Source organism: Bombina bombina, chromosome 4 (genome assembly GCF_027579735.1).
Source record: "Bombina bombina isolate aBomBom1 chromosome 4, aBomBom1.pri, whole genome shotgun sequence".
NCBI lineage: Eukaryota > Metazoa > Chordata > Amphibia > Anura > Bombinatoridae > Bombina > Bombina bombina.
In genome coordinates this window covers 274,989,971-275,016,301 of record NC_069502.1, presented here as the reverse complement: position 1 = coordinate 275,016,301, position 26,331 = coordinate 274,989,971, and the positions used below count along the sequence as shown (strand labels likewise).

At 38.6% G+C, this 26,331-nt stretch overlaps 1 protein-coding gene across 1 annotated transcript in view; it reads left to right on the top strand.

The window, feature by feature from the left end:
• The window catches only part of LOC128656199 (putative serine protease K12H4.7), a 655,842-nt gene that overhangs the window by 256,832 nt on the left and 372,679 nt on the right, over positions 1 to 26,331 (top strand). The window contains 1 exon segment of the mRNA XM_053709971.1: positions 21,684 to 21,798. Coding sequence (XP_053565946.1) covers positions 21,684 to 21,798 — 115 coding nt within the window.

Below are 26,331 nucleotides of genomic sequence, written 5' to 3'. Positions count from 1 at the left end.
TAAAGCCTTTGATATTTTCTTGTATCCATCTCCTGACTTGTGCCTGTCCACAACTTTAACCCAGAGATCTTTTGACAGTGCCGTGCCACCCATAGTTGATTGTGTACTGTATTAATGCCCATGGTTTTGGAATGACATGTCAAACAAGCTGATGTAGCTGTGATGGTCAAGTGTTCACGCTATATAGCCAAACATATGTGGATACCCCTATTAATTGAGTTAGTCTTTCAGCTACCCTTTGCTAGCAGGTGCATACAATCCAAAACATAGCCATGAAATCTCCATAAACAAACAATGGGTTATACTGAAGAGCTTAGTGACTTTAAATGTGGTACTGTCATAGGATTCCACCTTTGCCACATGTGAGTTTGTGAAATTTGTGCCCCACTAGATCTGTCAACTGTGTAAGTGCTATTGTTTTAAAGTAGAATTGTCAAGGAGCTACAATAACCCGGCCACAAAGCAGTAGACAACACAAACTAGAGTCAGGCTGCCAAGTGCTCAAGTGTATAGTGGATTAATATTGCCCATCATCTAGAGCTGCATCAACTAATTGTCATAATTTAAGGGGATTTAAGTGACATTAAGCGTGACATTATTGTTGCTGCCAGATGGGCTGCTCTGAGTTTTTAGAAAAAACTGCTGATTTACAGAGAATGGTCCAAAAAAGAGAAAATATCCAGTGAGCGGCAGTTGTGTGGATGACCATGCCTTGTTGATTTCAGAGGAGAATGGGCAGACTGGTTCAAGATGATAGAAAGGCAACAGTAACTAAAATAACCACTCATTTACAACCAAGGTATGCAGAGTACCATCTCTGAACGCACAACACATCGAACCTTGAAGCAGATGGGCTACAGCAGCAGAAGACCAAACCGGTTGCCACTCCTGTCAGCTGAGAACAGGAAACTGAGGCTACAATTCACACAGGCTCACCAAAATTGGACAATAGAAGACTGGAAAAATGTTGCCTGGTCTGATGAGTCTCGATTTCAGCTGCGACATTCAGATGGTAGGATCAGAATTTGGCGTAAATAACATGACACCATGGATCCACCCTGCCTTTCATCAACGGTTCAGGCTGGTGGTGTAATGGTGTGGGGGATATTTTCTTGGCACATTTTGGGCCCCTTAGTACCAATTAAGCATTAGTTGAAATTCCATGACCTACCGGAGTATTGTTGCTGACCATGTCCATCCCTTTATGACTAAAGTGTACCCATCTTCTGATTGCTACTTCCAGCAGTATAATGCACCATGTCACAAAGCTCCAATCATCTCAAACTGGTTTCTTTAGCATGACAATAAATTCACTTTACTCCAATGAACTCCACAGTCACCATATCTCAATCCAATAGAGCACCTTTGGGATGTGGTGGAAAGGGAGATTTGCGTCATGGATGTTCAGCCAACAAATCCGCATCAACATTTTTTTTAAATGTCATGGTTTTACATTACATTATAAGATTATTTTCTGTTTATTTCTGTCTTCAAATTTGCTAAGATTACCTAGGTAGGCTGAGGAACAGCAATTGCTAACTGGTTGATAGCTGTATTGATGGCTGCACATATATGCCTCGCCACTGATGTATCTCATTTGTTCAGCTAGCTGATGGTAGTAGTGAATGAAGCATATTTGATAATAGAGCACACAATTTGAAAACAACTTTCCAATTTAATTCTATTTGAATCATGGAAGAACAAATTTGGGATTCATGTCCCTTTTTAAGTTTTTACTTGATGATGTAATTATCTAGGGTATAGCTTTCCTCCATGCTCCATTTTGAATACATCAGGGGGTACCCCATTTGCTTTCACCATGGGAGGAATTTAAGCTTTCTGAATTAATCAGCTAAATCAGTAATGCCATAAAATACCTGGCTGTATACCCAATATAAAATGTATGTATGTTTTGGGCTATTTGTTTTGTAAGTGTATTTATCTTTGGAATAAAGTGCATTTATATTATCAAAAAGCACCAAAAATCCTATGGTGTATTTATTGTATTCACACACAAAACATTAATTAAAATCTAAACAGTTGGCATTTGTTTGTTAATATTTTGTAGTACTGTATTTGCTTTGGTTTTCACGTTTAATTGTGTGTTTATGAGTAACCAAGTATATGGCAGGTTTAAAATACATGATTATTCTACTATTTAAAGCCTTCAAAGGCTTCTAAACCATTAAATAAGTGTAACATTACTTTGAGAATATGAAGCCAACTTTGCAGGGGAAATTAAATTCATATTTGTTATAAAGATACTGATCTGATAATTTTGGTACATAATAATGCCTTGTTGCATATAATACAGGGATTAGAGTAATTTTTTACTTCTAGTCTATACTTTATTACATAAGTGACAGGGAATTAAACACTGACTCATACGGTTATTTTTGTGCCGTTCTAGAATGATTCTTTATAAGTCATTTTCTAATGAACTGAAATGTAAAAAAAAGATTGCAGCACAAAATAAATAGTTATCCTATTCCTACAGATTATACACCCATTATACCTAATTTATGATTACTAGCATTAGGAGCCAGGAGGAGCCATGTTTCAAATACCTGTCCATTGTAAACCATAGTGATAGAGTGCAAATATACTAATTTAGGCCTTTCATTCACTGCCCTGACACTGAGTACAGTAGAATGAGGCGTGAGCACATGGAGCTGTCTCTGGGTGCCCCTATTTTAACAATATTAAGGGCACAGCAGATGTGGTGTCCCCCCCACACACACACACAAAATATTTTGTTTTCATAAAATACATTTTTTCTAAAATGTGTCTTCTGCCAAAAAGGCTTTGTTTTAGTGAGCTATACCAAGTGTTAAAATACATGTTTTAGTGCTGTGATTTAATGTGATGTACAGTGTGCTACTGGAAGAATCTACTTGCTAGAGAATAGTCTGGCCAGGTCATAAATGAACTTTTCTGCAGTGCAAATAGATGAAGTTTTCATATATTGTTAGAGGTACATTCTAAATTAGGAAAAAGCACAAAACATAATACCTGGTAAATGTGCATTAAACATTATAGCATTTCACACTGCAAGGAATTACGTAGGAAATTTGATTACAGATATGGCATGTCATTTTAAACAACTTTCCAATTTACTTTTATCATCTAATTTACTTTGTTCTCTTAATATTCTTAGTTGAAAGCTAAAGTTAGGTAGAATCATATGCTAATTTCTAAGCCCCTGAAGGCTGTCACTTATCTGAATGCATTTGACAGTTTTTTTCAGCTAGAGGGCGTTAGCCCATGTGTGCCATATAGATAACATTGTGATCACACCTGTAGAGTTACTAATGAGAGGGCTCAAACTGAAATAATGGGGTAGTTTTCAGAGGCTTAGGTACAAGGTAATCACAGAGGTAAAAAGTATATTAATATAACTGTGTTGGTTATGCACAACTGGGGAATGGGCAATAAAGGGATTATGTATCTTTTTAAACAATAACAATTCTGGACTGACCCTTTTAAAATTGCATGCTCTATCTGAACCATAAAAGTAAAATGTTGGGTTTAATGTCCCTTTTTTTTAAATAAAGCTGCATGGAGAGTTTATATGTTCAGGTAGTAACCTTAAAGAAATAACAGCATGTATGCTGTGCTTCACACACTCCATAGCTATAGACCTCTGTATTGCAGAAAACTTTAGGCTAGATTTTTAATGAATTAGTCTATGTACCACAATCCAGCAATCTGACACAGAGTGGTTCATAAATAAAATAGAACTGGTAAATTTATATCAGATAAAATATCTAAATAGGTTATGGAAGAAGGAAGAGGGTGCACAATGGTCACTGCTATGGAATAATAAATATATGGCTAAAATATCTTAAATAAATTGAAATAATTGTCACAAGTTTAACTATAGGCAGCTCCTTTTCACACAGACTTCAAAGCTGAAGTCACAAAAAGAACAAAGGGGCTACCACATAGTTTAACCAAGTCTGTTCATATTTAGAAATGATTAAAGAACACTTAATATGAGGAGCATCTCCAGGTCATGTACACTAAGAAGTAAAAACATCACAACTGATCCATGGGATTTTCTTGTGTATTCAAGGCGGCCTCTCAGGAATGTCAACAGGAATCTGGGTAGGATATGGTTATATTAAAAGCAATTAAAATATGTACTATGTTAATTAATGGTTATTTATTCAGAAGTGTAACTTATATACCCATATGTACAAAATCATGTGTGCGCATAAACAATATCAAATGTGTTTGTGTGTATATTTAAAAAGAGAAAAATACCACTCTCTGTTTGATAGCTTAAAAACAGGGCAGTGAGCCTGATAAGCTTATTTGTAAGTCTTATTAAGTGATCTAACAAACAGAGCTGGTGTAGATATGATAAAAATGATTATACGTATAGAAAAGACTGATCTAATACAATGTGAGACAATGAATGAAAAGTAGAGTAAATAAGCTGAAAGCTAGTGTCTTATTAGGAGAAGTGAAGACAATGGGTGTCGAGAATAAAAGTGGTAAATATTAAATATCTATTATCTAACTACATACCAAATTTCATAGACTGGTGCAGCAGTTTGTGCTGTAAGTTTAACTAATCTTTTTCAATGTAGAGGGTGGAATTGTACATTCTTTTTATCACTTAAAAGCTTCAAATACATTTAAAGGGACAGTCAAGTCCAAAAAAACTTTCATGATTCAGATAGGCCATGTAATTTCTTTCATGTAATTAGCAAAGGTCCATGAGCAAGTGACGTATGGGATATACATTCCTACCAGGAGGGGCAAAGTTTCCCAAACCTTAAAATGCCTATAAATACACCCCTCACCACACCCACAATTCAGTTTTACAAACTTTGCCTCCCATGGAGGTGGTGAAATAAGTTTGTGCTAGATTCTACGTTGATATGCGATTCGCAGCAGGCTGAAGCCCGGTTTTCCTCTCAGAGTGCAGTGAATGTCAGAGGGATGTGAAGAGAGTATTGCCTATTTGAATACAATGGTCTTCCTCTAGGGGATCTATTTCATAGGTTCTCTGTTATCGGTCGTAGAGATTTCTTCTCCTTCCTCCCTTTTCAGATCGACGATATACTCTTATATACCATTACCTCTACTGATTCTCGTTTCAGTACTGGTTTGGCTATCTACTATATGTAGATGAGTGTCCTGGGGTAAGTAAGTCTTATTTTTTGTGACACTCTAAGCTATGGTTGGGCACTTTATATGTAAAGTTCTAAATATATGTGTTTAAACTTATATTTGCCATGATTCAGGATAATCAGTATTCCTTCATTCAGACTGTCAGTTTCATTATTTGGGATAATGCATATGAATAAATATTATTTTTCTTACCTTCAATTTTCAATTGACTATTTTTCCCTGCGGGCTGTTAGGCTCGCGGGGGCAGAAAATGCTTCATTTTATTACGTCATTCTTGGCGCGAACTTTTTTGGCACAAAATGTTGTCATTTCCGGCGTCGTAGTTGACGCCGGAAGTTGTTTGTAGTTATGTCATTTTTTTGACGCATGTGTATTCAGACTTTTTTTGTGCCAAAAAATGTGGGCGTCGGTTTCGACGTCAGAGGATGTGGCGTCAAACTTGGCGGCAAAAATGTGGGCGTCATACTTGTTCCACTTTTTTCTCACATTATTTAAGTCTCACTTTTTTGTTGCTTCTGGTTGCTAGAAGCTTGTTTATTTTGCATTTTTTCCCATTCCTGAAACTGTCATTTAAGGAATTTGATAATTTTGCTTTATATGTTGTTTTTTTCTATTACATATTGCAAAATATTCAAAACACTGTTCCTGTATCAAGAAATGCTGAGGGATTCCTGTTGACTGATATCAGTCCTACCAAAGCTAAGTTCATTTTTTTTTAATGTTTTGAATGTTTATCTTTAGCTATGGTTTGTAATAAGTTATCATGATAAACTTTTACATGCAGAATCCATTAGTATTTATGCTTTATATATTGCTATTCCTTTTATATCTTATGTACAAGATATACTTAGAAATGTATAAGAATATTTTTCTGATTCTATTTTAAAGGCTTTGTCTGACGTCCCGCCTTCTAATAAAATGTTTAGGTCTTTTTCAAACTTTTTTAGTTGATGAAGTTTCAAATGACCAACAACATAATGAATTATCCTTCTCTGATGGTGCTTTTTTTCTTATTCAGAATTTTTCTTCATCAGATATTGACACTAACAAATCTACTCTTTTTCTTTATTAGAGTACATTTGTTCTTTGTTCAAAAGGTGTTGATTATTTTTAATATTGAAATATCTAGTTCTTTTGATTTTAAAGACTAGCTAACATTTAAATTATTAATCTTCTGTGGTTTCTTCAGAGGTTTTTTTCCAGTTCCTGATACTAGGGAATGGAATAGGCTGAGAATTTTCTTTTAGTCCTTCTTTAAGGTTTTTAAATTGTATTTTTTGCCGGCAGTTAATTTTCAGTTTTGAGGAAAGATTCCCCAAGTTAATGGGGCTATCTCTACTCCTGCTAAACATACTATTATTCTTATAGCAAATAGTATTTATTTTTTTCCTTCAGATGGTCGTATCTTATTTAAGGAAAATTATTTTCAGGTACTTTTTCTTAGACCTGTAATTTATTTGGCTGATGTTGCAATTGCTGCATCTTTCTGGTTGGATACTTTAAGATCAAGTATCGGATTATGATTTGTTTAGCATTGTTAAAAGGGACAAAATCTTCTACTTATTTGAAGTTCAGACTAAGTGCTATTGCATTGTCTTGTTATCTTGCATTTGTTGATTGTGCAAGTCCAGTGTGTTGTCTGATCCTTTAACTTGATTAACATGCTAATAATTTCATTTGTGTTGTCATTTTATTAAATATTTTCGGAAATGAGGTTTAATCTATGTCTTTAGCTATTTTAGCTAGAAGAACTTTGTGATTTCAATCTTGGAATGCTAATTTGATTTCTAAAATTCATATTTCTTCTGTTAAGTGTGATCAGTCCACGGGTCATCATTACTTCTGGGATATTACTCCTCCCCAACAGGAAGTGCAAGAGGATTCACCCAGCAGAGCTGCATATAGCTCCTCCCCTCTACGTCACTCCCAGTCATTCTCTTGCACCCAACGACTAGATAGGATGTGTGAGAGGACTATGGTGATTATACTTAGTTTTATATCTTCAATCAAAAGTTTGTTATTTTAAAATAGCACCGGAGTGTGTTATTACCTCTCTGGCAGAGTTTGAAGAAGAATCTACCAGAGTTTTGCTATGATTTTAGCCGGAGTAGTTAAGATCATATTGCTGTTCTCGGCCATCTGAGGAGTGAGGTAAACTTCAGATCAGGGGACAGCGGGCAGATGAATCTGCATAGAGGTATGTAGCAGTTTTTATTTTCTGACAATGGAATTGATGAGAAAATCCTGCCATACCGATATAATGTCATGTATGTATACTTTACACTTCAGTATTCTGGGGAATGGTACTTCACTAGAATTACACTGTAAGAAATACATAAAGCTGTTTAATAACTAGAGATTATGTTTAACGTTTTTGCTGGAATGTAAAATCGTTTTCATTTGCTGAGGTACTGTGTGAATAAATGTTTGGGCACTATTTTTCCACTTGGCAGTTGCTTAATCTGTTTTTCTGACAGTTTCTGTTCTCCCTCACTGCTGTGTGTGAGGGGGAGGGGCCGTTTTTTGGCGCTTTTTCTATGCATCAAATATTTCAGTCAGCAACTCATTGTATTCCCTGCATGATCCGGTTCATCTCTACAGAGCTCATGGGTCTTCAAAACTTATTTTGAGGGAGGTAATTTCTCTCAGCAGAGCTGTGAGAATTATAGTTTGACTGAGATAAAAAGACGTTTATTCTAATTGAATTGTATTTCCAAGTTGCAAGTTTATTTGCTAGTGTGTTAAACATGTCTGATTCAGAGGATGATACCTGTGTCATTTGTTGCAATGCCAAAGTGGAGCCCAATAGAAATTTATGTACTAACTGTATTGATGCTACTTTAAATAAAAGTCAATCTGTACAAATTGAACAAATTTCACCAAACAACGAGGGGAGAGTTATGCCGACTAACTCGCCTCACGTGTCAGTACCTACATCTCCCGCTCAGAGGGAGGTGCGTGATATTGTAGCGCCGAGTACATCTGGGCGGCCATTACAAATCACATTACAGGATATGGCTACTGTTATGACTGAGGTTTTGGCTAAATTACCAGAACTAAGAGGTAAGCGTGATCACTCTGGGGTGAGAACAGAGTGCGCTGATAATATTAGGGCCATGTCAGACACTGCGTCACAGGTGGCAGAACATGAGGACGGAGAACTTCATTCTGTGGGTGACGGTTCTGATCCAAACAGACTGGATTCAGATATTTCAAATTTTAAATTTAAACTGGAAAACCTCCGTGTATTACTAGGGGAGGTGTTAGCGGCTCTGAATGATTGTAACACAGTTGCAATACCAGAGAAAATGTGTAGGTTGGATAAATATTTTGCGGTACCGACGAGTACTGAGGTTTTTCCTATACCTAAGAGACTTACTGAAATGTTACTAAGGAGTGGGATAGACCCGGTGTGCCGTTCTCACCCCCTCCGATATTTAGAAAAATGTTTCCAATAGACGCCACCACAAGGGACTTATGGCAAACGGTCCCTAAGGTGGAGGGAGCAGTTTCTACCTTAGCTAAGCGTACCACTATCCCGGTGGAGGATAGCTGTGCTTTTTCAGATCCAATGGATAAAAAGTTAGAGGGTTACCTTAAGAAAATGTTTGTTCAACAAGGTTTTATATTGCAACCCCTTGCATGCATTGCGCCGATCACGGCTGCAGCGGCATTCTGGATTGAGTCTCTGGAAGAGAACATTGGTTCAGCTACTCTGGACGACATTACGGACAGGCTTAGAGTCCTTAAACTAGCTAATTCATTCATTTCGGAGGCCGTAGTACATCTTACTAAACTTACGGCGAAAAATTCAGGATTCGCCATTCAGGCACGCAGGGCGCTGTGGCTAAAATCCTGGTCAGCTGATGTTACTTCTAAGTCTAAATTGCTTAATATACCTTTCAAAGGGCAGACCTTATTCGGGCCCGGGTTGAAAGAGATTATCGCTGACATTACAGGAGGTAAAGGCCATGCCCTGCCTCAGGACAAAGCCAAAGCCAAGACTAGACAGTCTAATTTTCGTTCCTTTCGTAATTTCAAAGCAGGAGCAGCATCAACTTCCTCTGCACCAAAACAGGAAGGAGCTGTTGCTCGCTACAGACAAGGCTGGAAACCTAACCAGTCCTGGAACAAGGGCAAGCAGACTAGGAAACCTGCTGCTGCCCCTAAAACAGCATGAATTGAGGGCCCCCGATCCGGGATCGGATCTAGTGGGGGGCAGACTTTCTCTCTTCGCCCAGGCTTGGGCAAGAGATGTTCAGGATCCCTGGGCGCTAGAGATAATATCTCAGGGATACCTTCTGGACTTCAAATACTCTCCTCCAAGAGAGAGATTTCATCTGTCAAGATTTAAAAGATGCTTACCTTCACATACAGATTCACAAAGATCATTATCGGTACCTAAGGTTTGCCTTCCTAGACAGGCATTACCAGTTTGTGGCTCTTCCATTCGGATTGGCTACAGCTCCAAGAATCTTCACAAAGGTTCTGGGTGCTCTTCTGGCGGTACTAAGACCGCGGGGAATCTCTGTAGCTCCATACCTAGACGACATTCTGATACAAGCTTCAAGCTTTCAAACTGCCAAGTCTCATACAGAGTTAGTGCTGGCATTTCTAAGGTCACATGGATGGAAGGTGAACGAAAAGAAAAGTTCACTCGTTCCACTCACAAGAGTTCCCTTCCTGGGGACTCTTATAGATTCTGTAGAAATGAAGATTTACCTGACAGAGGACAGGCTAACAAGACTTCAAAGTGCTTGCCGCACCCTTCATTCCATTCAACACCCGTCAGTGGCTCAATGCATGGAGGTAATCGGCTTAATGGTAGCGGCAATGGACATAGTACCCTTTGCACGCTTACACCTCAGACCACTGCAACTGTGCATGCTAAGTCAGTGGAATGGGGATTACTCAGACTTATCCCCTTCTCTGAATCTGGATCAAGAGACCAGAAATTCTCTTCTATGGTGGCTTTCTCGGCCACATCTGTCCAGGGGGATGCCATTCAGCAGACCAGACTGGACAATTGTAACAACAGACGCCAGCCTTCTAGGTTGGGGTGCCGTCTGGAATTCTCTGAAGGCTCAGGGACAATGGAGTCAGGAGGAGAGTCTCCTGCCAATAAACATTCTGGAATTGAGAGCAGTTCTCAATGCCCTCCTGGCTTGGCCCCAGTTGACAACTCGGGGGTTCATCAGGTTTCAGTCGGACAACATCACGACTGTAGCTTACATCAACCATCAGGAAGGGACAAGAAGCTCCCTAGCTATGATGGAAGTATCAAAGATAATTTGCTGGGCAGAGTCTCACTCTTGCCACCTGTCAGCAATCCACATCCCGGGAGTGGAGAACTGGGAGGCGGATTTCTTAAGTCGTCAGACTTTTCATCCGGGGGAGTGGGAACTTCATCCGGAGGTCTTTGCCCAAATACTTCGACGTTGGGGCAAACCAGAGATAGATCTCATGGCGTCTCGACAGAACGCCAAGCTTTCTCGTTACGGGTCCAGATCCAGGGATCCAGGAGCAGTCCTGATAGATGCTCTGACAGCACCTTGGGACTTCAGGATGGCTTACGTGTTTCCACCCTTCCCGTTGCTTCCTCGATTGATTGCCAGAATCAAACAAGAGAGAGCATCAGTGATTCTAATAGCACCTGCGTGGCCACGCAGGACTTGGTATGCAGACCTGGTGGACATGTCATCCTGTCCACCTTGGTCTCTACCTCTGAAACAGGACCTTCTGATACAGGGTCCCTTCAAACATCAAAATCTAACTTCTCTGAAGCTGACTGCTTGGAAATTGAACGCTTGATTTTATCAAGACGTGGATTTTCTGAGTCAGTTATTGATACCTTAATACAGGCTAGGAAACCTGTTACCAGAAAGATTTACCATAAGATATGGCGTAAATACCTATATTGGTGTGAATCCAAAGGTTACTCTTGGAGTAAGGTTAGGATTCCTAGGATATTGTCTTTTCTACAAGAAGGTTTAGAAAAGGGTTTATCTGCTAGTTCATTAAAGGGACAGATCTCAGCTCTGTCCATTCTGTTACACAAACGTCTGTCAGAAGTTCCTGACGTCCAGGCTTTTTGTCAGGCTTTGGCCAGAATTAAGCCTGTGTTTAAAACTGTTGCTCCACCATGGAGTTTAAACCTTGTTCTTAATGTTTTACAGGGCGTTCCGTTTGAACCCCTTCATTCCATTGATATAAAGTTGTTATCTTGGAAAGTTCTATTTTTAATGGCTATTTCCTCGGCTCGAAGAGTCTCTGAATTATCAGCCTTACATTGTGATTCTCCTTATTTGATTTTTCATTCGGATAAGGTAGTCCTGCGTACTAAACCTGGGTTCTTACCTAAGGTAGTTACTAACAGGAATATCAATCAAGAGATTGTTGTTCCTTCCTTATGCCCAAATCCTTCTTCAAAGAAGGAACGTCTACTGCACAACCTGGATGTAGTCCGTGCTCTAAAATTTTACTTACAGGCAACTAAGGAATTTCGACAAACGTCTTCTCTGTTTGTCATTTACTCTGGGCAGAGGAGAGGTCAAAAAGCTTCCGCTACCTCTCTTTCTTTTTGGCTTCGTAGCATAATTCGTTTAGCTTATGAGACTGCCGGACAGCAGCCTCCTGAAAGAATTACAGCTCATTCTACTAGAGCTGTGGCTTCCACTTGGGCCTTCAAGAATGAGGCCTCTGTTGAACAGATTTGCAAGGCTGCAACTTGGTCTTCGCTTCATACTTTTTCCAAATTTTACAAATTTGACACTTTTGCTTCATCGGAGGCTATTTTTGGGAGAAAGGTTCTTCAGGCAGTGGTTCCTTCTGTATAAAGAGCCTGCCTATCCCTCCCGTCATCCGTGTACTTTTGCTTTGGTATTGGTATCCCAGAAGTAATGATGACCCGTGGACTGATCACACTTAACAGAAGAAAACATAATTTATGCTTACCTGATAAATTCCTTTCTTCTGTAGTGTCATCAGTCCACGGCCCGCCCTGTTTTTAAGGCAGGTAAATATTTTTTGATTTATACTCCAGTCACCACTTCACCCTTGGCTTTTCCTTTCTCGTTGGTCCTTGGTCGAATGACTGGGAGTGACGTAGAGGGGAGGAGCTATATGCAGCTCTGCTGGGTGAATCCTCTTGCACTTCCTGTTGGGGAGGAGTAATATCCCAGAAGTAATGATGACCCGTGGACTGATCACACTACAGAAGAAAGGAATTTATCAGGTAAGCATAAATTATGTTTTCTTTTTTTCCAAGATATTCAATTATTTGGTTCATAAATGGATTCAATTATTTAACTGTTACTCTGGGCTTCAAGATTGAGTTCTAAGACTAAAACTTTAAGCTTATTTTAGTTTTCTTACTAAGGAACGGAATCCTGAATTTTTCCCCAAGTAACATGTTTATAATTGGAAGTTTTTTTCTTCATTCAATTAAGCCTTTTAAAAAAAAAAAAAAAAAAAAAAGTTCAAAGTCAGCTCCCCAAATTTGCATGTAGGTGTGATTCTTATTCCAGCTTGGCTGGTAAGGGGCAGGTTACGACATTTTTGAAATTTGTTTAGTTCTATTCGGTCCAAACTTCTTAAACTTTGGGTACAGAATAGGTTTCAGAGTAAAACCGTCTGTGAGAAGTCTTTTTTCTCTATCATATTCCAGCTATTCCAGTAAGACTAACACTTTCCTGAAGTGTGTCTCAGACATGGAGTTTTCTGGGGTATTTTTTCCAGTTTCATTTTAGGAACTGGGTTTTGGGGTTTTTATTCAAGACTATTCATTGTTTCAAAGATAGACAATCTTTTTGAACTGTCATATAAGTGTACCATCTTTAAGAATGGTGTTTATATGGTCTATTCAGCCTTTTTGGTCAGTGATGGCATTATTTGTCTACAATAGATGCAATAGATGCATATCTTCATTTTCTGTTTTCATTCAGATTATTTTTATTTTCTGAGATTCTCTTTTTTTGACAAGCATTACCAATTTGTTGTTTTTCCTTCTGGTCTAGCGACAGCTCTTAGAATCTTTTCAAGGTTCTCAGTGTTCCTTATTTGGACGGTATCGTGGTACTGGCTCAGTCTTTTCGTTCTGCGGAATCTCATACGTTTCAACTTTGTTGTTTCTTCAAGACATGGTTAGAGGATCTTTTTATCAAAAGTTCCTTGTTTCCTCACACAAGGGTCACCTTTTTTAGGTTTCAAGATAGTGTCAAGGTTTTTGTCTCTAACAGACAAGTAACAAGTTTATTGGGTTCCGTTTGTCGGAACCTTCAGTCTCTATTATTTCCTCTACTTTTCTGAGGCTATTTTTGGGAGAAAGGTTCTTCAAGCAGTGGTGCTTTCCGTTTAGGTTCTTGTCTTGTCCCTCCCTTTCATCCGTGTCCTATTGCTTTGGTATTGGTTTCCCACAAGTAAGGATGAAATCCGTGGACTCGTCATATCTTTGTAAAAGAAAAGTAAATTTATGCTTACCTGATAAATTAATTTCTTAACGATATGACGAATCCATGGCCCACCCTGTTATTTTAAGACAGATTTATTTTATTTTTTGTAAACTTCAGTCACCTCTGCACCTTTTTAGCCTTTCCTTTTCTCTTCCTATACCTTCGGCCGAATGACTGAGAGTGGAGGGGAAGGGAGCGGCTATATATATATACAGCTCTGCTGTGGTGCTCTTTGCCACTTCCTGTTAGCAGGAGGTTAATATCTCACAAGTAAGGATGAAATCCGTGGACTCGTCATATCGTAAAAGAAATTAATTTATCAGGTAAGCATAAATTTACTTTTTCTGGGATTTTTTCCCCCTGCTTCTATTTGTTTGCGCTTGATTCTTTTCCTACCTCTTTCACTTGGCTATACATCAAACTGAGTTGCCAGTGGGAGTGGTTTTGTAGCGCTCCTGCAGTTTGGAAATCTTTGCCTCCTCCTAGTGGTAGGGAAGCATAATTCCCAGGAATAATGGATTGAGGACTCTCACTACAATGAAAGAAATTCATTTATCAGGTAAGCATAAATTGTTTTCTTCCCTTTTGTAATTCTACCCAGAGTGATGGCGCATATCAAGCAGGAAATGGCATCAGTCATTCTGATTATTCGTGTTTGGCCTTGTGGAACTTAGTATGCAGATCTGTTTCACATGTCCAGTTTCCTCTGTTCCCATCAGGACCTACAGGCTCTTAATTTATCAGTGTAGAGAGTAAATGCCTGTTTCTCAATGAGTTTTTTTTTTTTACTTCTGACATTTTTATTCAAGCAAAAAAACTTAAATCTAGAAATTGTTGTTCGTTCTTTTTGTCCAGCTCCGAAAGATTCCTATGAAAGACCTTTACATAATTTGCAAATGCTTAGGGCTTTAAAGTTCTACTTACAAGCCTCTAACAACTTCAGGCAATTTTCCGTCTTGTTTGACTACAGCTGTTACTTTACCATCCGGGCTGATGATGCACTCAGCAGAGCTTACTTGAAAGTGGGGTGGTACCCTCCGAAATGTATTAAAACTTATTTGACTTTATCAGTTTCTACATCTGTTGAATAAATTTGCAAGGAGCAGCAACCTTCTCTTTGTTACACAATTTTCCTACCCAAAACACTTGTGGGAACTTCACTAAAAATTCCACCCCCACACAATTAATATTGTTTTCTACACACACACCCCCTGTATATATTTGAATATAATCTATACACTCTGGTTAAGAAAGCAAATTAAAACCAATGAAGGGCTGAATGGTTGCCTTTGGGCCTGAGAATGACACCCGTGGCTATAGTTTTAAATGCATGGGTACATTTTTATATATGTATATATAAAAAATGTGAAATAATTAAAAAAAACAAAAAAACTAAGAGCCTTCCTAACATTTTAGGAGATGTTACTCCCTGGCTCTCTGAATGTGTAGCGCTCTGTAATGGAAACATCTATTACCATGATCTTGATAAGGTTTGTGTATGCACACTCATTCTGCAGTACGAAACAATAATGTGATTTAAAGTAAAATTATGGTCACAAGGATTCAGCGTCATTTTATTTTACCATTAATACTAAGAGGCCTATTTATTAAAGGTCTGTCGGACCTGATCCTACAGTGCGATTCAGGTCTGACAGACCTCGCTGAATGCGGAGAGCAATACTCTCTCCGAATTCAGCATTACACCAGCAGCTCTTGTGAGCTGCTGGTGCAACGCCGCCCCCTGCAGATTCGTGGCCAATTGGCCGCCAGCAGGGGGGTGTCAATCAATTCAATTGTGGCGATCTCTGTCCGCCTGCTCAGAGCAGGCAGACAGGGTTATGGAGCAGCGGTCTTTATACCGCTGCTCCATAACTGCTGTTTCTGGCGAGCCTTTAGGCTCACCAGAAACACAGGCCCTCAAGCTCCATTCGGAGCTTGATAAATGGGCCTCTAAGTAAATGTGAAGCAATTAACACTCCCAGAGGAAGTGGGAGGCATGAGGGCACAGTAAATCCAAAATCAAAACAGGTCACCTTTCTCTTTGGGATGAAACTGGTAAGGTTAAATCTGCAGCAAATGCATTATCTTGCACAGGTCAGCATTCTGCAGAAAACCTGGCCTGCTGACCATAAATCGATAGACATACAGACACCAACATAGATAAATAGACTTCACATACTTTTGCTGTATAAAATTAAGTAAATTGGCTTATCCTACTACAAGATGTTTCACAAACACCTTTAACCCTTTTTAGGGCTAAGTACTTTCCCACCTGGGTGCTAAGCTGTTTAAAGTTTTTTATTTATTTATTTTTTAACTTTTTTTTTTTTCTTCAGATCCCCTAGACTTACTGTTGGAAAGGTTAGGCGATTACCTTTCCAACTTGGGGGTCAGTAGCTGCTAAGATGCCTGAGATATAGGCTTCTAAGCAGCATGTCCCCTTTTCCTATTCTTAACATTGTTATTTTTAAATAAAGTTGCACGGTGACGTTATTGTGCGTAACGTGAAGCCCCGTCGATGCCCATCACTATACAGGCCCGATCGCCTGTATAGGTCTGTAGGTCAGACCAGTCCTGAAATACAAGCCAAATTTGATCCAGAAGTCTCCCTAAGGGTGATGCAGGAAACCAGAAATGGACCCGTTGCTCAATGTGCCTAGAGGGATATGGCTGCACCTCGCTGACTAGGCCGACACATACATCTGGGGTTTTGCCATTTCTCTCATTCAGAGCTGGATTGCCTGGTATTTCAGGACTGGACTGTTTAGTCAGGACCAGACTGATATACTATAGGAAAGTTGTTCTCGGTTTTATCAGTCTCCTCCTGATTAAACAGTCCAGTCTCAAAATACCAGGCAACCTAGCTCTAATCAAGAGAAATGCAAAACCCCAGACGTACATGTTGAACAAAAATAGCTGCTCCTAGGGTGGTAACTAGCCATAGAAAAAGTTATGATATTGTTTGTTCACAGGTTGAATGCTTATATCTTTTGAATATGCAAATGATGAACCTTAGGGAAGTCTCCCTAAGGGTGGATGTGGGAAACCAGACGTGGACCCATTGCTCAATGTATCTTGAGGGATATGACTGCTCCTCACTGACTAGGCCCATAGAGGGGAGTTATTAGTAATGCTCACTCAGGACCTGGTTCTTGGCCCTAAACCCTTTTCTTCAGTCAGATTTTGCTGCTATTGTGGGTGCAGCACCATTCCTTGATGTGTTATTTATCTGCTGTTTTTGTTAGCGACCATGCCGGTGAGACCAGCACCAGATTTTCATAGGACAGTTTGTCTGTACCTGAGTGAGGAAAGAAGGAAAAGCTGTGGTTTGCTCCATGTTCAGACTGTCTTGTTTGAAAATGTCTTGAAGATGTCCAGATTAAGTATTTCCTGTTTGCAGACATTTGTGCAGCAAGGAGCATATGACGTGTCTTTCCTCACAGAGGAGCTGATTATGATGTGTTTTGTGCGGACTATGGAGATGGCTGATCATCCTGACCTGAGAGGAATTTAATTTGTTTGGAGTGAGTAAAATTTCTTCATCGTTACGGCAATACTTATATCAGTGCACCGGAGAGAATAAAAAAATCCATTTAGCACCTTTAATGGCAAAAAAAGATTCTGGGTTGAGTTTCATCGGGATGATGTTGTAGAAGGGATCTCCCATCCTTCCCATACTTTTACCATTTTTGGCAATAGGGGTTATTTGTTTTATCCAGGAATGCCTCACTTTTGCTGAAGATGCCAGCATTTTGGACATTACAAGAGGCATGTTCTCAGGAGGGTTGGATGTAAGAACTGTGGCGAGTAAGGGTATGTGACAGCAGTTTGTCCAAAGGTCAGAAAGTGTAATTTGTGTTGTTTTTCTGAGCACTTGACCAGAGAATGCCCTAAATATCGACAAGAAGTTTTGAATTATGCTAGTCCTGCTGGGTTGAATTAATCCTGTTTCTGAGGAGGAGGAGAAGCCTGAGGATACAGATTTCTCTTTGGGGGAAGGGTCATCCAAGAATCCTGTGGAGGGTGCTTTTCCTATTTCAGTGGACTCTGTTTAAAAAGACTGTTATTTCAGAGATTGAAGATCCTGGAGTACCTGATTTGGCTGTTGCTGAAGGGGAAGGTGGGATTATGGTTACTGATTCTGAAGTGAAGAAGCGGAAACCCTCTTTGCTTGGTTTTCAGGACAGTGACAATATTATTGACAATAGTACTAGCCTAAGCACTCTCAGCGTCCTGTGAGTTCAGAGGCGATTGATGCTTTTTTAAACTTTTCAGCAGGGGAACCTGCTATCTGGAAACTGCACAGGTTCAAAAGACATATGCGTTTCCTTAAATTGAAAATGAACAGTCTGCCAAGACTGAGTACTAGGATTAGGTAAAAAGCTAAAAAAAAAAAAAAAAAAAGTCTTCTGCCTGCTGATTATGTTACTGTTTAATATATGTAACATATGTCACTTAAAATTGCTTCACTGAATGTACGTAGTATAGGTTTTGTCTAGATTTGCCTAGATTTTTAAAGCTTTGTCTAAGATGAAAAATAATATTTATTATCAAACGCGCAAACCCAATCGTGCTACTCAAGTGCGCTAACCCAACATGAAATATGGTGAAATATATACAGTTTCTCACAAAAGTGAGTATACCTCTACATTTTTGTAAATATTTTATAACTATCTTTTCATGTGACAACACTGAAGAAATTACACTTTGCTACAATGTAAAGTAGTGAGCGTACAGCCTGTATATAGTGTAAATTTGCTGTCCCCTCAAAATAACCTAACACACAGCCATTAATGTCCTAAACCCATTGGCAACAAAGTGAGTACACCCCCTAAGTGCACGCAAGAAGCCCAAACTTCAACTATCATTAATGCATTAACATATTTGCCCTATAGACTTCAATGGAGCGTGAGAAAATTCCTAACACCCTTACTTCCTGCGCAAACCCGATGTGCTAACTCAAGGTGTGCTAACCCAACATGAAAATTGGTAAAATAATATATACAGTATCTCACAAAAATGTGAGTACACCCCTCAAATTTGTTTAAAATATTTTTATATCTTTTCATGTGACAAACACTTAAGAAATTACACTTCTGCTACAATGTACGTGAACTAGTGAGTGTACAGCCTGTATAACAGTGTAAATTTGCTGTCCCCTCAAAATAACCTCAACACACAGCCATAATGTCTAAACGTTGGCAACAAAAGTTAGTACACCTCTAAGTGGATAATGTCCCAAATTGGGCCAATTAGCCATTTTCCCTCCCGGTGTCATGTGACTCATTAGTGTTACAAGGTCTCATGTGTGAATGGGGAGCAGGTATGTTAAATTTGGTGTTATCGCTCTCACACTCTCTCATACTGGTCACTGGAAGTTCAACATGGCGCTCATGACAAAGAACTCTCTGAGGATCAGAAAAAAAGAATTGTTGCTCTACATAAAGATAGCTTATGCTATAAGAAGATTGCTAAGACCCTGAAACAGAGCTGCAGCCGGTGGGCAAGACCATACAGCGGTTTCACAAGCCCGATGGTCGACTAAAGAAGTTGAGTGCAATTACTCAGTGTCATATACAGAGGTTGTCTTTGGGAACTAGATGTTATGAGTGCTGCCAGCATTGCTGCAAAGGTTGAAGGGGTGGGGGGTCAGCCCTGTCAGTGCTCAGACCTTACGCCGCACAACTGCATCAAATGGTCTGCATTGCCGTCTTCCCAGAAGGAAGCCCGCAAACAGTTTGCTGAAGACAAGCAGACTTGGGACATGGATTACTGGAATCATGTCCTGTGGTCCGATGAGACTAAGATAAAATTATTTGGTTCAGATGGTGTCGCGTGTTGTGGCGTCGTCGAGGAGAGGAGTACAAAGACTGAGGGTGTCTTGCTTACAGTCGAGCATGATGGTGGGAGTGTCATGGTCTGGGCCTGCATGAGTTCTGCCGGCACTGGGGGAGCTACAGTTAATTGAGGGAACCATGAATGCCAACATGTACTGGACATACTGAAGCAGAACATGATCACCTCCCTTTGAAAACTGGGCCGCAGGGCAGTATTCCAAAATTATAACGACCTTAAACACACCTCCATGACAACCACTGCCTTGCTTAAGAAAGGGTAAAGGTGATGACTGGCCAAGGATGTCTCCAGACCTAAACCCTATTGAGCATCTGGGGGGCATCCTCAAATTAAAGGTGGGGGAGCGTAATGTCGCTAACATCCACCAGCTCCGTGATGTCATCATGGAGGAGTGGAAGAGGACTCCAGTGGCAACCTGTGAAGCTCTAGTAAACTCCATGCCCAAGAGGGTTAAGGGAGTGCTGGAAAATAATGGTGCCCACACAAAATATTGACACTTTGGGCCCAATTTGGACATTTCACTTAGGGATGTACTCACTTTTGTTGCCAATGGTTTAGACATTAATGGCGCTGTGTCAAGTTACTTTGAGGGGACAGCAAATGTACACTATATACAGGCTGTACTTTCACTACTTTACATTGTAGCAAAGTGTAATTTCTTCAGTGTTGTCACATGAAAAGATATTATAAAATATTTACAAAAATGTGAGGGGTATACTCACTTTTGTGAGATACTGTATATATTATTTTTCCATATTTTATGTTGGGTTAGCGCACCTGAGTAAGCACGATTGGGTTTGCGTGGGAGTAATGGTGTTAGGATTTTTTTCACGCTCCATTGAAGTCTATGGGGAAATATGTTAATGCATTAATGATATTTGAAGTTTGGCTTCTTGCGTGCATAAGGTTATCGCTCGGGTGAAAAACTTTTTACTTTCAACTTGTAATGCGCACGCAAAAAAGATTACGTATACCCAATTTAATGCACAATTGCTAATTTGCACTCCACTCATAATCTAGCCCTTAGTTGCCTATTCTTGGTAAAGAAAAAAAAAAAGGGGGTTTTGGAGGCCACTACTAGACTTGGTCATTGAATGAGTTTTTGTTGGTGAAATTAATACTATAGGTTGTCAATGTCACTGTAAATGCATTACTAATTACCATATACATTAAGTATGACTTCTATATTCTAGTAGCAGATAGACATGCTCAATTTTCTCTGTTTTGCAGTGGAAACTCGGCATTACCAGTTTAATTTATTAAGTGACATTTCCTCACCTTATCAGAAGTGCATTTGATAGTCTACAACATAACAAAACTGTTATTCATTATATCAAGAAGTGGGATTGATGGCCTTTACCAAGAACTTGTAGGCACCCCCGTTCTTCTGTTAGCGTCTCATCAGTTGCCTGGGAGTGGATGCTTTACACTGAACCCACATTTTTTTTTGTGTGTGATTCAGATAGAGCATGCAACTTTTAAGCCACTTTATAATTTACTCCTATTAACAAATGTTCTTCATTCTCTTGGTATCTATATTTTGAAAAGCAAAAATGTAAGTTTAGATGCCGGCCCATTTTGGGTAAACGACCTGGGTTGTTCTTGCTGATTGGTGGAAAAATTCATCCACCAATAAACAAGTGCTGTCCAAGGTTCTGGACTTTCTTTTTTAAATAAAGATAGCAAGAGAACGAAGAAAAATTGATAATAGGAGTAAATTAGAAAGTTGCTTAAAATTGCATGCTCTGTCAGAATCATGAAAGAAAAAATGTGGGTTCAGTTTCCCTTTAAGATGTGGGGATGTTCAACTGATTTAAATATTTCCTACAATGTCACTGGTTTCTCAGCTCCTGTTCTATATCAAGAGAGGGCAAACAACATTTACATGGATTTAGCACCCTTAAGACATATTCATAACACACAGTTATTTATATTATTCCCTGTATAGCTAGAAACCCATTTAGTGGAAAGGAGTGCGGAATAAGAAGGTTAATTACTTGATGACAACTCTTATAGAAGGCTACAAAATCCACGGAATGGTTCAGCCATTGCACACATATGCAAGGGGGATAAGCTTTGGGAATCGAGCATGAAATATCAAATGTGAATAATCTATTTCTACCATCAGCATTATGCATTTGATCTTGGTATTTTATTATCTCACTTAATATGCTTGTGTTTTTTTAAGGGAACATTTTTTTGGACTATTTTAATAAAATATATTTATTTCCCTAGACTGTGTGAGTTGCTGCAGATTAATTCAGCAATGGACCTTGCCTTCTTCCTAGATGCTGTTGCTGAATATATAATGGATGTTGTTCAATATAACAATGACAACCGAGAATTTGAGGTTAGTGAATTATTTTGTTTGATCATCAGTTCCAATAGGTCCAATTCTTTTTTTGGAGATGCCACAAATAGATATTTTTATAGCACAGGTATATTATGTATACATAGTTTTGCCTTTGTGTCTGTCTCTCTCTCTCTCTCATATCAAATCTGCTGCTCATGCAACTGTAATTAGAAAATGACCTGATCCACCAATCCAAGGAGCCCTTTACTTAAAGGGACAGTCAACACCAGAATGTTGTTGTTTAAAAGATATATTATCCCTTTATTATCCATTCCCCAGTTTTTGCATAACAGACAGTTATAATAATACATGCTTTACCTCTGTAATTACCTTGTATTTGAGGCTCTGCAGACTGCCTCTTTATTTCAGTTCTTTTGACAGACTTGCATTTTAGCCAATCAGTGCTCACCCCTCGGTAAATTAATGTGCGTGAGCTCAATGTTATCTATATGAAACACATGAACTAATGCCCTCTAGTGGTGAAAACCATTCAGTTTAGAGGCAACCTTCAAGGTCTAGGAAATTAGAATATGAACCTCCTAGGTTTAACTTTCAAATAAGAATACCAAAAGAACAAAGCAAAATTGGTGCTAAAAGTAAATCGGAAAGTTGTTTAAAATTACACGCCCTATCTGAATCATGAGGTTTTTTTTTGGACTTGACTGACCCTTTAAAAGGAATACATGATACATGCTAGATATGATGTATTGAAAGCAAAAATTAGAATATTATGTAGATTTATTTTTTACAATTATATTAGTTGTTTAAATATTGATACAAGATATGTGTAAAGGTCTTTTTTTCTATAAAGTACTTACATTTCTATAAAGGGATGGGCTGCTGAGAACAAATATAAATCAGGCAATAAATAGACTATGTGGAATATAGGATAGATAATTTGTTGCAGTCTCTTTTATTGCAGGAGAGAGAAGTAAATATAAAACTATAAGGAACAGTCTAGTCAAAATTAAACTTCCATGATTCAGATAGGGCATGCAATTTTAAACAACTTTCTAACTTACTTTTATCATCAAATTTGCTTTGTTCTCTTGCTATTCTTTGTTGAAATCTAAACCTAGGTAGGCTCATATGCAAATTTTGAAGCCCTTGAATTTTGACAGTTTTTCACAGTTAGACAGTACTAGTTCCTGTGTGGTCATATAGATAACATTGTTGTCACTCTTGTGGAGTTATTTATGATTTAGCACTGATTGGCTAAAATGCAAGTCTATCAAAATAGCTGAAATAAGGGGCAGTCTGCAGAGGCTTAGGTACAAGGTAATAACAGAGGTAAAAAGTACATTAATATAACTGTGTTGGTTGTGGAAAAACTGGGAAATAGGTAAATAGGGAAAATAGGTAATAAAGGGATTATCTATTTTTAAACACTAAACATTTTGGAGTTAAACTGTCCCTTTAAGTTCAAACATGAAGGCGCTCATTGCTTTTTAAAGACAGTTAAAATTACAGGAAAAGGGGAAAATTAAATAAAGATATATTGTGATTTTTTTACCACCCATTAAACATTTTATATTGAAATCTCATACTGTTTACTATCAGTTTTACAATATTTATTTCTTTAGTAAATCTATATTTCATAATGACCAAACACAGAGATGTAGACAATCATCTTCATAGCATCAGGTTAAATATGTTCACGAGAATATATATATACCATGCACAAAATGAACTCCGAGCTCTTTGTAACTTTAGGCATATTTCACCAGAGCTTTGGCTCATGACTGTTGAATAAAATGTAAATGCCCAACCTTTCTTTTTGAGTTTAGATCCTGTTACATTTGATTCAACAGCAAGGTATCTATCCTCTTCATTATTTAGCCCTTAGCAATTTTTCTATTTTATAACATCATGCAGAGAAGTAAAAATCTCAATCAGTCAAACATAAACACACAAGCTATCTATGCAAAATATATTAACTCTGTCTTAAAATGTCTTAACTAAAAAATTAAAGGTTATTGTACTCAATAGATTTGTTTTATACAAAAAATTGCATTTTAAAATATTCAGATAGAGTATGTAACTTTAAACAACTTTCTAATTTTTTTCTATTATCAAATTGTCCTCATTCTCCTGGTATCTTTTGTTAAAAAACAGCGAGGGTAAGCTCAGGAGCGGGACATGTCTGAAGCACTATTATCGCAGCAGTTTTGCAAGAGCACTAGAGGGCAGCACTATTTCCTGCCATGTAGTGCTCCAGGCACGTACCTAGGTATCTATTGAACAGAGAATATAATGGGAACGAACCAAATTTGACAATAAATGTAAATTGGAAACTTTAATAAAATTGTATGATCTTTCTGAATCAAATAATTTTTTTTGGGGGGTTTCATATTCCTTTAAGGGCATTTTTGCTCACTATTATTTTTCACCTTTTTGGGCCTACCTAGATTATAAATTTAGCACAGTAACTCATGGAGCTTGCTCTTTAAAGGTTTGCTGCATTGATTCTCTGTTAAAGTAAGATTGTCTAAGTATAATAGTTAGCTAACCAAATTTGGCAAACAAGGCTTTGGAGTAACCAAGGGGAAATATAATTATTTTATACTTTTAAGTTTTACATTTTAGTAAGTATGTGTGAGAATCTCATTCAGTGTACAGCTTGCCATATGTTTGCATCACTGGAGCAGCCGCTTCAGAGATTTATATGTTTGTGGCAAGTGTGAGCATATTGTCTCTTTAGAAACTCATATTGGAGTTCTGGAGGAACAAATTGCAACACTGCATGAAATTCAGACACTTGAAAGGAAATGGATAGGACAGAGCTGGTTGTTAATGGTTCTATCAGTGGGAATGGGGGAGGATTCAGATGAGGAGACTCCAGGATCTAGCTGGGTCACAGTCAGAGGGTGAGGTAAAGGTAAGCAGAAGAGACAGGCCAGTTCTGAGCTGGTACACCCCAACAGATTTGCCAGATTAAGTGAAGATTTTGGGGATATCAGTTCAGGGGTGGGCAGTGTCAGAGAGGGCTGTGTTGCCTAGTATAGTGAACAGTCATTTAGCTGTGGAAAAGGAGCATACTATGGTGGGCAGTCCTTCAGTCATGGAAGAGGGGCAAACAAGTCAGGGCCTGAGGCAGATGTTGGTGGTAGGAGACTCTAATATTAGGAAGGTTGATAGGGTAATTTGTCATCCAGACCCTTTAAATAGAACAGTTTGCTGTCTTCCAGGGACTTGTGTTAGGCATATTGCGTATTAATAGATTGTTAGAGGGATGTGGGTCTGATCCTGCAGTCATGGTACATATTGGTACTAATGAAGGAATCAGCGGGAGATGGAGAGTCCTAAAAATTGACTTCAGAGAGTTAGGTAGCAAGCTTAAAGCAAGGACCTCCAAAGAAATATTTTCGGAGAAATTACCAGTGCTGTGTGCTAATTCAATAAGGCAGAAGGAGCTAAGGTCTGTTAATTCATGTTTAAAGACATGGTGTAAAAATTAGGGGTTTGACTTTTTAGAGCACTGGGCTGACGTTTCACTTGGATTCAGTTTGTACAGTAAGGGTGGATTACACCTGAATGACATGGGTGCAGGCGTGTTGGGGAAAAGGATAATAGCAAGTTTAGAGAATCTTTTAAACTAGGCAAAGGGGGGGGGGGGAGGGTCAGTTAGAACACAATAGAACAGAGAGGTCAGTCTGTGAATCTGTCACTCCTTTAATATCTCAAGGAAGGATGACTTAAGAAATGTCACATTAGAAAGTAAGGAGGAAAGCACACCAAGTATCAGCAGAAAAATTAAATGTATGGCAACAAATGCAAGAAGCATGACAGGTAAAATGGGGGAGCTGGAGCTCTTAGTTGCAGAAGAGGACTATAATGTTATCAGTATAACTGAAACTTGGTGGGATGATTCACATGACTGGGCAGTTAACTTAGAGGGGTATACTTTATTTAGGAGGGACAGGAATAATAAAAGGGGTGGAGGAATCTGCATGTTTATTAAACCTAACCTTAAACCTACAATAAGGGAAGATATTTCTGTTACAGGCGACAATGTAGAGACCCTGTGGGTGGAAATATAGAGGGGGGAATCCCCAAAAAATATTACTAGGAACATGCTACAAGCCCCCCAACATTAGTGACCTGGATGAAACTCAACTACTAATGCAAATAGGTAAGGCTGCTAATAACAGTGCTGTAATTATGGGAGATTTTAACTACCCTGATATAAACTGGGCCAATGAAACTAGTAATTCAGATAAGGGGGATAGATTTTTAAATGTTCTCAGGGATAACTTCTTGTCACAATTAATAGAGGAGCCAACTAGGAGTAACGCTATATTGGATTTAGTGCTATCAAACAATACAGATATAATATCAAACATAGAAGTCAAAGAACATTTGGGTAACAGTGATCATAACATGGTCACATTTGAAATCTCTTTTCATAAGCAGTGTCTTAAAGGTTTAACCAAGACTTTTAATTTTAAGAAAGCAAAATTCAGTGATTTAAGAAAATCATTAAATAACATGAATTGGGACAAATTATTCTCTAATAAAAATACAGAGGAT